The sequence below is a fragment of the Chelonia mydas genome, chromosome 5 (assembly GCF_015237465.2).
Source record: "Chelonia mydas isolate rCheMyd1 chromosome 5, rCheMyd1.pri.v2, whole genome shotgun sequence".
Classification (NCBI taxonomy): domain Eukaryota; kingdom Metazoa; phylum Chordata; order Testudines; family Cheloniidae; genus Chelonia; species Chelonia mydas.
In genome coordinates this window covers 108,625,146-108,639,069 of record NC_051245.2, presented here as the reverse complement: position 1 = coordinate 108,639,069, position 13,924 = coordinate 108,625,146, and the positions used below count along the sequence as shown (strand labels likewise).

The 13,924-nt window shown below is 41.5% G+C and overlaps 1 protein-coding gene across 7 annotated transcripts in view; it reads right to left on the bottom strand.

Annotated features, from left to right (window-relative positions):
• Positions 1–13,924, bottom strand: part of ADAMTSL1 (ADAMTS like 1) — a 674,175-nt gene that overhangs the window by 267,537 nt on the left and 392,714 nt on the right. For 2 of the 7 annotated variants that reach the window (XM_043546997.1, XM_007061685.4), the window contains exon 1: positions 1,416–1,577. The exons of 4 other annotated variants lie outside the window; for them this stretch is intronic. In XM_043546997.1, coding sequence (XP_043402932.1) covers positions 1,416–1,472 — 57 coding nt within the window. In that variant the 5' untranslated portion in view covers positions 1,473–1,577. Of the gene's footprint in view, positions 1–1,415; positions 1,606–13,924 lie in introns of those variants that run through there. One more of the 7 variants, XM_027824155.3, reaches the window with a different exon arrangement.

Below are 13,924 nucleotides of genomic sequence, written 5' to 3'. Positions count from 1 at the left end.
TAACAGTTGCTAGGATAATAAACTTTTCATTTGTTAGGGAGAGCATGTTCAATCCTCTCATGCCTCTCTACAGTAATTTGTGTGGCTTACATTTCATTTTATATTTGAAAGAGCCTTTTTAACCATTTTTTTGTGTGTGGAAGATATTCACATTTACAATTATGTTGGAAACTCATATTTAATGATCTGCGACTCGCTGTTATCGAGACCTGACAAAGATCCATAACATGCATTCTGAATAGGGATATATTGATTTTAATACTCTCATGGCTATCAACATAAACATTAGCATACAATAATTAGCACATTTTGTTTCATTCACATGTATATGAAGACATAAACTCAGTTTGATCTTAATGGAAATAGATAATGAATTTGGAATAAAATAATGATTCTTCAGTTATTAGTATATAAAATATGCACTTTGCATTAGAGTCAAAGTTGTAAATTAATGTTTTGTAAAAAAACAAGAGTTTTTGCTTTCGATCACTATTTACAAATTTAATCTAATCTTCAGATGAGGTTTAGCTAATGTGCATGCCCAGGACACACTCCTGTTAAAAATGTGTGCATTACTATTAATGTTTTCACTGCAGACTTTCTGGAGAGTAAAATGTGCAGCTCATACCCATAAAATTAAGTATGAGTCACAATGGAACATTTACTTTCAATCAAACAACGCAGCAATGGTGTTCAGCTGCAGAGCATCTTATCAGTCTCCTTGGGAGACACAATAAAATAAACAAACATCCACCAAACAATAACCACCAATTTTGCTTCTCTAATGTACACCTGAGATCACAGAACAATATTTTGCTTCCAAAACTTAAGAGTTAACTTGTCTCTCTAATAACTTACAGTAATTATCAGAGATAATCCGAGCTGGCTGTAGAAGTCCCAGTACATGCTGTACCTGGTTTCTCTGCATTTGCAGAGGAAAAAATAGTTTTTAAAAAGAGAAGAAAAACCCAACCCCCGAGTACATAAAATTCCAGGAACACTACAACATTTTACAGTTTGATTTCAACAGGGAAAAAAGGCTGTTGTCCAAATTCCAAGCACTCAATCCATCATTCACAGTCCATCTCTCCCCATGTTTATAGAATCTATGCCAACTTTAACCTTTTGGTTCTACCTGGAGCAACCTATACTACAAGACCCCTCATAATGTCCCGGAGCCTGGACATCTACAGTTTTATAGCCCCGCAGCCCAAACCCTATGAGTCCAAGTCAGCTGACACGGTCCAGCCCCGGGTGTTTAATTGCAGTGTAGACATACCCCTAGAACCCCTAGTTGGGTTAGAGGGGTTGATACCTGCAGAATCATTTCTTTTTACCTGGGTCTTAAAGATTTAGAAAAATGGATCTCTCGACTGCAATGGTTAAGTATTTTATATAAAAGAAATGAAATTTACCAGGAGCAGAGACGCCAGAAGCAAGGTGCCAGCAGTTGCCCAACGGCAGCATTCCATGCTTGGATCCTTGCCGCAATCTGAATCGGACACTGAATAAGCTGCTCAGTGCTCCTCTGCCTGCTGTCACATCCAGTACTGGTGCTAACACTTCAGCCCTGCCTATCAGCTTCCATCAGCTCTGCTCACATTTCCTGACTAAGGGGTGGGTGGGTGGGGGGTGAGCTGAATGGAATCTCTCTCTGAGCAGGCAGCCAGCCAATCAGGCTCTTGCTAATCAGACATGCAGAATAACAAAGCCAAGGGGTCCAGGGAAAGTATAAGAGAGAAAGAAAGAGAGGAAGGAATGAGAGAGAGAGAGAGAGAGAGAATGGCAAAGCTGAAGGGAGTGCTCTGCCTTTAGTTAACCCTACTCAAAGAGATCTAGTCCTTTACTTGCCACAAGCTGTTTGTGGCTGTTGCGAGTACAAAAGCGTTCCTTCTAACTGTGCATTGTTCCATTCAGGAGAGAAACATAATCTGTGTCAATATGTAACACACGCCAGAAAGGGCACAAATCATAAGAGACAGAAATTTGCCAGAGAAAAATAAATTCTACTTAAATAAGGTCCTCCTGTATTCCTTAAGGGAACATGGACTGTGCAAATCTTTTTATGCCACTTTGTGGCAAAGGAGCATATCTCCCCCCTCACCTCTTGTCATTCACATATCTATCTATTTTTAACTGGTTTCAGGATTTCCTGCTTTACATGGATGGTGGCTGCAATGTTGTGGTAACCAAGTCAGCTGGTAAAGATGCTGGTCTGTAAAACAAAGAATTAAGAAAAACATTCTCCTCATCACCTAAAGAAAAGCAATTTCAATTATCCACATTCAAAAGGGCCCCAGATACTGACTGAGGGATGTGCTTGCTTAGCTCCTTCAACAGAGGAGTTAGGTAACTACCAATTTAGAGCTATATTGACCAGTTTCTCACTGACGTCTGTGATGCCTATTATAGGTGCCTGTTAGAGCATAGTATCACCACCTATTAGTAAGGTTGCCACTTCCCATCATAATACCTTGTTTTCAGTGGCTTATGAAACCTTGCCAAACTTTAACTGTTTAGGCAGAAATTTCCCCTGCTGGGTGTCTGCCTCATGCTGTAGCTTCCTGGAGAATTTCAGACAGAATGAGTCAGCCATTGCTGAGAACAAGACTAAGGGAAAATAAATTGTTTTGCCCATGTTAAAAACTTCTGGGAAACTTTTCTTTCAGTAGCTCTAGCACCTTCTGGTTTGGAGCAAGGGCCTGAAGTTTACCACATGGGTGGCCTTTCTGTCTGTTCTGGGCCTCTTGCTGTCATCTTATAGGCTTTTTTTTTTTTTTTAAATCACAGGTCACACATGACTTCCCACCTACCTATTGGCTCCCAGCCTCCCCACAGCTGGTCCAGCTCTTGTCCTCTATGCATTCAAGTGAGGCAATTTTCTCCTCCATGCTGCAGGAGGGCCTCTCCAGTGCTCTCAATGACACTCCTGTGAGTAGGACAAGAGCTGGACCAGCGGGGAGCGGGACTGGCATAAGGAGCCCCCGGGGGAGGATACTGGGACTGGAAGCTGGCAGGAAATGGGGAAGAGACTGGAAGCGACTTGGCAAATTGACAGGGACTGGAAGTCAGGAAGGGAAATGTGAAGAAAGATGGGGAAGCTAAGATAGGAGGAGGAGCTGTGGAGGGAGAATACAGTCAACGGTAAGAAGACTGGGACTGAGAACTAGAGGGATGTGTGCATGTGTGTGTGAGGGGGTGGGAAGGAGAGATAGATCTGATGCAGAGCCAGGATGCAGGGGGAAACTGACTGGGTGAAGAAACTGATACTGGGAGCTGAAGGGTTTGTGGAGAAGATTAGCTGGAGCAGGAGACTGGTACTGGAATAAGGAGTCCAGAGGGGTGAAACTAGGATTTGGGCAAGGAATGAGGGACTGGGGCTGCTTAGGGTAAGAGAATGGGACTGGGATGAGGACCCAGGGGTGGGACATGGATGGGGAAAGCGCAAATGCAGTAAACCTTGAGGGAGAATGAACCAAATTGAAAGGTTCTAGTCCTGTTGATGAGCCATGTAGGTATCAATATATGGACTTTCTGGTTTTTTTCAGTTTGTTTTTTTTAGGAAGAAGTAAGAAAATACACAAGTTTAAAAACACCATGACGAAAGTACATTAAGGTTGCAAAATCAAGTACTCAAAAGTAAGGAAATGCCAGAATCTAGATGGCTAGCACAACCTTAATTCGGCGATCTTGTGCCACATTACGATAGCAATCATGTAATTAAAGATAGCATACACAGCAGGGGTCTGAATTAATGTTGTTTGTGCAACCCTCAATTTTGGAATTTCCTAATTTTTTGAGTGCTTGACTTTGGAACCTTAATAATGTTTTAACACATTTTTGGTGTATAATTATAGTATTTTCAAAAGCAGCCTCTTTTTAGTGAGTTAATTTTGGGGCACTCAACTACCAGGAAACATTGTCATCATTAATACACTGGCTTGCAGTAGAGTATATGAAGTGATCTCAGTAGGATGCTTCCAGACATGCACAAAATTCTGCTTTTATTTTTCAAAATCAAACTGCTCAATTCCTGACTACCTGAATGGTAGGGGATGTACCAATTAGAGATGGGCATGCCCTTTAAAATTCCAGTTCATATTTCTGACTGAAGCCAAAACACAATAATACATTCACTTGTTTGGTAGCAAACAGTTAATGTGGAAAAGCAGATACTGATGCTACACATGCCCATCCCAGATTTACTGACCCTTGAAATGCCTTGTTCAGCTTTGGAAAAGGTAAATTGTTGCATTTTTTTAAAGAAAACTCTCAAAAGGCAAATAACATCCTCTAACGCTAGTAAAACTGGAGCCTACACATGCACAATTTATTGTCCCACCAATACTCTGTGCATGGAACTCCCATTGAAGTCAATGGGAATTTTGAACGCAAAATCATGGCAGAAGAAATACATTGGTAGCGGCCAAATGGTGTTGCCTGCTATCCTCAGATGCCTAAAAAATGTGATTTGTCTGAAAAGAGCTCTTTTTTGTTCAAGATTGATATTTAAAACAATAGCAGAGCTGTCCAAGACTTTCATAATGAAACAGAAATCGGTGCAAAAAACTCACATGACTTTGGATTTTGCTGCACATTTAAAACTCAGACCAGGTTCAGGAACTTAGGTCCATTTTTGGTTCCAAGAGAAAGTCATGTAAAACCCAAGGTTTTGACATGAAGCCAGGTGAAATGTCACAGTTCTGAGAGTTTGGCTTTGAGTTTGAATGCATTTGAACCAAGAACTCAAAGTGAACCTCAGGGAGTGGAAACTCACATCAATCAACTCCAAAGTAAAGGTCCATGCAAATCTTGCATTGCAAAAACATTAAGTTTCATAGACATTTCAGTCCAATCCTGAATCCATATCACTCAAAAACAAAACTCCCATTAACACTAGTGGAAGCAGGATTGGGCTCCAAGTCACAAGTGAAGGGCATCCACTCACAAGCCCTGAAAATGACCACTTCTGGTATCCATGTTGACCATTAACTACACTCCTTTTCCCCCCCCTTTCAGGTGTTTAAATTAAAGCAGTCTGCATATGTCTGTAAGCAGTGGTGCTGGTTAGCAGCACTACACAGCAATGGCAGATTATGTGAAAGGAGAGCAGTAATGAAGGAGGGTGTCAGGACTGTCTGAAGCATCATTCCAAGCTGTACAGATTTCAACAATCCTTAATTTAAAAAACTTTAGCCCAGGAAGGAGAAAGTTAGTAACATCAAATATGCTTTATATCAGGAAAGAGTGAACTAAACTGTGAAGTTGCTCTCCCTGGGGAGAGTATGTTACAGTTTTCACTCAGAAGCTGCCTGTCTCTTCCCGGAGCTGAGCCTCCTTTTTCCCCCCCCCATCAGATCTGCAGCAACCAATATTTTTTATTTCATTTTATTTTTCAGTTAGCAGTTATTCTTAGATTGCCTCCTATTAGTCTGGATTGGTTTCTGGGATGTTGGATGCTCACATAACCATGGAAAGTGGGAGGGAGCCAATACTTACGTAACCCTTCTGCCCATCAGCGTTGGCAGCAACAAGGGCCGGGTTCAGTATCTAGGGGTTCCATTCCAATAACACAATGCAAAACTGGCTCGAGCCCCCACCCAGTGACCTGGGACAAATATACACCATCCCCGCTGGGCGCCTCTAAGAGGCAATACTTCCCCTCTCGCAAGCAGAGTCTGAGTGTAGCAAAAGCCTTTTAATAACAGAGAGAAACAATGTGGCATTATGTTGGGGAAACACCACCAACAGGATTCATAACACAACCCATGAGCCAAAAGCCACCCCAAGCAAATTGGGCCATGTCCTCTCCCTTTGGTTCACAGCAACCCAAAAGTCACGCAAAGTCCCAAAAGTCCAACAACCCAAAAGTCTCTGTTCCTGGTCAGTGCAGCCCCAGAGTTCGAAAGTTTATTTGCAGAGTTTTACCTCCTAACATGGGTGGAAATGGGGGGGTTAAGGGGCACCTTATGTGGTCCGAAGCTGACTGCCCAACCTCTCCGTGGGGCTCCACTCCGCTCTGCTCCACCAGCCGCCCCACGAATTGCTCTGCTCCGCCAGCCATCCCGTGAGCCATTCCAGCCATCCCGCAAACTGCTCTGCTCCGCCAGCCATCCCATGAACTGCTCCACAATATATCTTCAGGACCCCCCACTACTTAACACAACGCTCCGTGATTTCAGCTTGTAGTAGGGGAGCCTCAGGGCTGGTACACTATTGGCCCAAAGTGAATTCAGCTCAGCAGCCTGTAACTAGACTCCTAGTGGAATCAAAACTAGCGCTGATATTCCACCGTGGAGAGAGGAGACGATGTAATTGGCATGCAGGGCCCTCACCAGGGCCCATACCACCAGCTATTAATACCTGTCCCTAGCATCACTCTCAATACGCTGGGTTTTGGAACCCTAGCCTAGCGAGTGCTGCTTAGTTGATGGTGAGTCCTGCCATCATAACAAAAGACCAAGTACAATTCCACTGTCCTTGATTCACATAATGCCCCAGAGGAAATGAACAAAAATCAATCATCAAGTGATCCATCCCCTATTGCCCATTTCCAGCTTTTGGCAAACAGAGGCTAGGGACACCATTCCTGTCCATCCTGGCTAATAGCCAGGGATGGACCTGTCCTCCATGAACTTATCTAGTACCAGTAACCTGCAATGAGGAAGCCTGGGGATTGGATTGAGACTGTCTAGTTTAGGTACTTTTATAGCCCCCATCAGAATAGCAACTGAGCACCTTATAATCATTAATATATTTATCTTCCCCACTCCCATGAGGTACAGACTAAAGAACACAGCAATACATGCATCTATATTTAACTGACTAGATATCAAGCTAATGGTATACCTTTAAATCATATGACATATTGTACCCCAACCTTGAAGAACTACAGTCTGCTTCATCCTCAAAAATGTTGGGAACATTTGAGAAAAGGAATGGTCTCTCTTCTTTCTTGAGACGTGACTACATTGATCTAATTGGCGAGGTTGGAGCAATCCCCTGCATATATCATAAAGCCACCAGCAATGCTATTTCACAGCTGGCTCTGGCCATTTTGAAAGGTTCTTAGCATATCCAACAATGAGCCTGATATCAAGAAATAGGACAATTCCTCCGGATTACAGTTAAGGGAGGGAGTTAGTGGCAGATCAGGGAGGTGGACTGTGTGAAGTGGCTGTTTGTACTGCCTATTGTACAGCCTTGTTCAGTGGTAACAGTTCTTGAACCTTTGATAGCAAAAAAACACCTCCCCTCACAGACACAAGGAGCGAGAAAGATAAATGAATGTTAAAATAGTTCATAAAACTTGCATTGCACTCTTCACAATAATGTTATACTGTATTCACAGTTTTTGCACTGGTAAGGTGTGGTATCTTAGTGGCTTAGCCAAACACCTTGATCAAGCGTGCTTCAGATCCGAGTCACAACATCAAAACAGGGAAATTCTGCAATAGAAAATACAAAACTGCTTTTCCATTCTATTTAGTAGGGGAATCTCAGGTACAATAGACAAGCAGATTTCCATCACTACACTTAGGCATGACTGGTTTATCCCCACTTGGTCTTCCACTGCACTGGCACCATTCTCTCTTGCATACCCTTAACACCTCTCCTCCCTTGTTGATAGCCCACCATCTTCCTTCTGGTCAGACTGAAAAGGTGAACACAGGCTTTTAACTCAATTTCAGGGCCAATCTGTGAGCTAACACAATGTAATGCTCCGACATCAGCTCTCTATCAAGGTCTCCTTCAGAATGATCATGACATTTCTTTAATGCTCCACATTTAGCTCTGTCTCCTGATCACCTGACTACTTTCCCCCATCACTCCCTTCCTCTTACCCCCCATACCTAATTAATCACATAGTGGGAATTCCAGCCATCAGCTTGTCAGAAGCTATGTATTGCCCACATTTATGGTGCTGGTTCTAGACAACTGAAATATGTGGAGTTACTAAAAGTAATTAGTTTTGTAACCCTAACAACAAGTGCATTAGTCTTTGAAGTTACCACATCATCTTAAATGTCTTCAGCCTCCTTCCCCTGCCATTCTTAATATAGTGCTGCATATTTTACAATTCTGGAAACACTTGCTTCCTATCTTAGGTACTTTTATGGCCCCTCAATACCACAGTATCTGAGCATCTTTTGAATGTATTTATTCTCAGAACAGCCCTGTGAGGTAGGGAAATACTTATTTCCCCCATTTTACAAATGAGGAACTGAGGTACAGAAAGAGACTAAGTGATTTGCCCAAGCATGGTGGGGCCGGGAGCTGAACGCTGGTCTCCCATGTCTACCAAGCACTCTAACCACATAGTACTTACTTTCATGTGTACTCCCAATTAAGTGAATAGGACTACTCGTGATATTAAGCACTGCACCAGGGACAAGCATTTGTAAGATCTCGCCCTTTATTGTAGCTCTTTAGGGCAGGGAATTTCTCACTCTATTCTGTAAGGTGCCAGGCATACTTATGGCATTATATAAATAATAATACCGAAAGGACTTAAGGCCCCAATCCTGCAGTGAGCACTGTTCACACAGATCCCTGTGCAGTGCTGCCAACTCTTGTGATTTTGACATTACTGTTTGTGTCTATGTGGAGCTCACTGAAAGAAAATGGCACGCACCCTTCCCCCTCCCCTCACATTTGGTAAGCTTTCAAGTTAATTTGGACCCAGTTTGGGCTTTGAAAGTTATACCTGACTTTATTTAAAAAAAAACAAAAAACAAAAAAACCACACACACACACACACTTAAGCCTCCTCAGCTCTTTAACCTGCAAGGCTGTTCATTTGCCCCCCTTGCAGGAGTTTGTGACGCCTACGTAATTCTTCGTGTGCTTTTTTGCTTTTCCAAAATGATACTCTTCTTTTTATTAACACAAAAACAAAAAAACAAAGCTAAAGGCTCACGAGTAACCCTCAAATAAATCAGCGGAAACTGCCAAAAAATATCAGTTTTAAGCTTGCAATAAATAAAGAGGAAGAGAAAAGAGGTTTTAAACTAGAGAAAGGCTCAAACTGTGCATTTTGGATCTGGATTTGAAAAACCCTTAGGAAAGGGGAGGCAGGACTTAAAGACGGCCATTTGCAATATTCACATCTGCAGCTAGATTCAGATTTCCAATGCTTCCAGAATCCAGGGGAGGGGTTTATGGTTTGGGCCCATCTCTAGTGTTAACAATTATGAAGAATGCCTGGACAGCATGAAGCAGATTTTGAAATGATGCAGAAGGATTTTTGAATAGAGAACATTCTAAAGGAACCCCTTTTGTCATCTAACAGCTTTCATATGCCACGATATCAGTGAAGTGCTTCTGCAAATGAAACTCCCACCAAAGCTAATGGGAGCTCCGCCTGTAGAGGACTGGCAAGATTGGACATCAAGTCAGTAGAATTAATGCATATTAGCATTTGAAATAAATAGGATTACAGATTACAGCATGGTCAATTTAAAAGCTGGAAACATTGTAGCTCCTGTGATTTGATGATAATGATTAGGGTTTAGTACTGACAGAGAAGCCCACCACCCCCAATTTAAGTCAAAGCACATTTATATTAAAAAAAAAAACTGCCATAAAACATAAAAAGATAAGTGATAGGATTTTGGAGCAGCACCAGGCTCAAACTGCCTGCAACACATGCACATAAATGGAAAAGGTATTTGGTGAAATATTTGAAACATATGGTTTTGTTTGTGTTTCTCGCAAATGTTTGAGAACAGTGAACAATTCCTACCTGTATACAATCGTGACCATGAATGCACTATTATGTTGTAACAAAAATGTATTTATAAGCAACCAGTAAAATAGTGGAAGAAATCATAATGTTAATAACTAAGAGGTTATCAAGTTCCATATCGAATTTCTCAGTGCTAAAGACGGCCATGCAAAGAGTAGCAATTTTTACTTGATGGATTAAACAGTTTCAATATGGTAGAAATACAGGAAATGATTAAATAAAACAGATAAATTTCTCCCCTTAAGCTGAACAGAAAAAATTTTCAGCCTCAGCTAAACAGGTGAAAAAGCAAATCTCTTCCGTATTCTAAGTTTCTCTCTATAACTGGAACCCCAGTTTGAACCCAAAAGTTTAGGGGCTCTAAGTCCAAACCCAAACATGGATCAGAACTTCATCACTTAGGGCCATCACTCAGGTTATTGAAAACCTATTGCTGCTGATGCATCTGTGAAAGACTAGCTTAGCTTGAGCCATGCAGTTTGCAAGCTGATCACCCTCATCCTACACCTGCTGGATCCAACTCTTCTCACTTACAAAGAAGAATTCAGGAACAATTGCACTGCAGTAAATGGAGCTTTAACAGTCAAAATTGATGTAAATGGGAGGAGAATTATGCCCTCCATTTATATTTTAGGCATAAAAGGATCAATTAATCATGGAACTCTATATGTGCAGGTACATTTTATTGGATAAAAGCCTATGTTATACTAAATAACTGAGCTGAAAGTCAAAGACCCTACCTCATATTAACTGAAATAAGTGGCAACAAACATGACAAAGACCGCCCCCCCAAGTAATAAGGCTAGTGAAAGAAATGGACGTGACCAACAGTGTCAATGTCTTTCAACCTTGCATGAGGCTAATGTGACATTCCAGAGAAATACATCTGCATAATGGACAGGATCAGGATCCTGTGCCCTGCAACTGGTGGCAGATGAAAACAACTGATAATGAAGGACCATCAATGAGAAAATTCTTCCCAGATTTGTTTTACAAAAATGCTTTTACTCTCCTGCAACATGTGTGTCTGGATCCAGCTGCGTCCCCAGATTCTGGGGGAAAACCACTTTGAGCTAGGCAAGATTTTTCCATCAATGTTTTTTTTCGGGTGGAAATTTTTCATTTTGATAAAAAAAACTTTTGATTTTCTACTAAAATTTAAAACTCATTTTGGCTAAAATCCTACCACTTTTGACTTCCCCCACCTTTTTTGCACTGGAAATAATTTTTATTTTTTGTTCCCGATTTAAATTTCTCCCACATCAAAATGAAATGAACATTTTAGAGGGAAAAAAAATCACAAAAAGTTTGTTTCTTCACAAAATATATGCTTTTATGCTTTTCAAACAGCTCTAATTATTATTATTTGCATTTCAGTAGCACCTAGGAACCCCGGCCATGGGCCAGGACCCCACTGTGCCTGTACGAAAACAGGACAAAAGGGCAGCTCCAAAGAGCTAACAATTTAAGACAAGAAACAACAGGCGGATACAGACAGACCCATAAGGGAGCACAAGGAAACACCACCACAATTTTTAAACCTCCCCTTCCTTAAAACTGCAATAGCAGCATTCTTCTTTCACCTAGCTAGGAGAGAGGTGGAAGACAGCACTTCACAGACACCCCACAGGAACTGACTGGAAGGAGGTACTTATGTAGTAAATATTCACAGCTCTCTTACAGCCAGAAGCCAAACTCCACATCTCTGTGGCATTCCTGATTTCCACTAACCTGAGAACAAATAGTCCCAAGATTGTCCCTAAATCCAAATTCCAGGACTGAAACCTTTGCAGAGTCAAGGCTTAGCACTCATTTCTTCTCCCACTGATGTCAATGAGCATCACAGGCATGAAGCCAATCTTATCAACACTTTTCACTGTGTGGAAATGGGAAAGCACTTTGCATCCACTATCTTACAACGATTCCATTTTTGAGACGACAAAGAAAATCTGCACTCAGTTACACTGGTGTAAATCCACAATAACTCCACTAAAACCAACAGCATAACTGTTACAGGATTTGACCTAGAGCTGAGTGAAAGTGGGCAGGGTTCATGCAAGCCTGTTTTGAATCAGTTTCATTTCAAGTATTCTGTGACAGGCACCCTGCAGTCAGTTCTCTTGATTCTCCCAGTAATTCATTTGCCAGCCCAAAGTATGTGAAGTAACATGTCCCAAATTTATTAATCTAATTTATTAAGTTCTTACAGGCTACAGTTCTTTCTGGCTCTTCAGGCCCAAGCCTTTCTTCTTGGGGCTTCCAATTCACCTTTATTCCGGGCATTCAGGTCTCATGTGCCTCCCCCACCTCTGAGCTCTGCAAGTCCCACTGTGGCCTGGAACCGTTAGGTCAGCTTCTACTTGGTCTATCTATTTACATATATTGCTCTCATCAGTGCAGAACTGAAACACCCCACAATCATTACTAAATCTAGTCTCACAACAGCCCTGTGAACTAGGAAAGCATTACCCCCATTTTTACAGATAGGGAACTGAGAGACAGAGAGATTAAATAATACACCAGAGTCTCTGGCAGATCCAAGAGTTGACCTCATACTTTGAGTCACAGTCCAGTGCTTTGACCGGTGCAGGCCTTTAGGCACAAGACCATCCTTCAAATAAATCTTTGTGACAGTCTGAGCTGTGCCAACCACCAATGACTCCTGCACTACAGAACGCACAAGATGTGGGATTCTACCTCCCCTGCACAGGCGTGTAGAGACAGAAGGGAAAGGCTATCATGCCTTCCCTTGTCCTCACAAAAGAAACCAATAGCACCATTCCCACATAGTCTCCGTTTGTCACCGATTCACAGTTTGCTCTCACTAGATAGTCCCTAATTTGCTAGTACATTTGACTTTGCTAGTTGTCCTTAGTTTTGCATCATCTGGCAGCTTGGATGCAGTCATAGTTATTGTAGGGTCTTCATCCTACACTCTTCTATATTCCCCATTACATATTATAACCCCCCATCCTTTTAAAGCCCCCTGCCTTAGAGTTTTACAACTTTTGCTGTTTGAATCTGATGCCATCTATTGCATCAGGATATTTTGTGTATGTCAGTGTGTATTTGTTTCCAGGCGCTACTTCTGCCCAGAACACAGAATAGCCTGCTGTATTTTTAGCTTGGAAGCATTTTATGCAGAGCCATCTTAATGAAGTTTTTGGCTTTGCCTGCTTCCTTTTATTTGAGTCCTGATTTATAATTGGCTTTTATGTATCTTTGACTTTAAGAATTGCTCTGAGCACTGCAGTCCATAATGTTATGCACCCGCAAATCAGCATTTGAGCTGGTAATCCTTAATCTACTGCTCGGGTATGCCTATATTCTAAAAGTGCAATGAGAGCGTGGGGCAGGATTCACTTTTCTGCAAAAGTCTTGCTGCAATAATTAGAAAGAAAGAAAGAAAGAAAGAAAGAAAGAAAGAAAGAAAGAAAGAAAGAAAGAAAGAAAGAAAGAAAGAAAGAAAAGCTGCTGAACCAAGGAGATGAAAGGAGCAGAGTCCGCTATAGGGAGTTCTAGATTAATCTTAATTGTTTATTGTATTTAGTATTATGGGGATACAGAATTTTTCTGCAGCACTCACTGTATTTTATAATATAATCACTGTGCACGAATTTACATTGCTGAACTACAAGAGCTGCCACTTTTTGCTTCCCACTTTGACCATTCCACCTATACAGCCTTGTGCCTCTGCCCGAGTTCAGAGTACAGAGGAAAAGCAATGCAGACATGTTTGTACTGCTGGCCTCCACTGTAATTGGTCTGTGGATAACCAAAGGATTGTGATTTCCTTTGTTGGTAATTCTTTAACATTTATGAGCACAGACCTATATTACTCATTAAAAAAAAGAGAGAGAGTGTAAATCATACACTGCTGGGTCATAAAAGGCTGTCAGCTCATCAATGGCTTCCTATGATGTCATCATCAACTGTGATGCTAAAGCAGTTAAGTTATAAGAAGCTGGAGATGAAATTACAGCTTTAGTATTGACCCAGCAATAGAGCTCAATAAGGCAAACAGAGTACACTTTAATATGCTTCCCTATCCCTATAAAATACATCAAAGGCTCGACTTTCAAAGGCTTGAGTATAGCTTGCCATTTGGAAAGACGTATCCAGCACAAAAGACCTCGTTTGAAAATGCAGCCAGCAGTGCAATGTAACAGGTGAAGT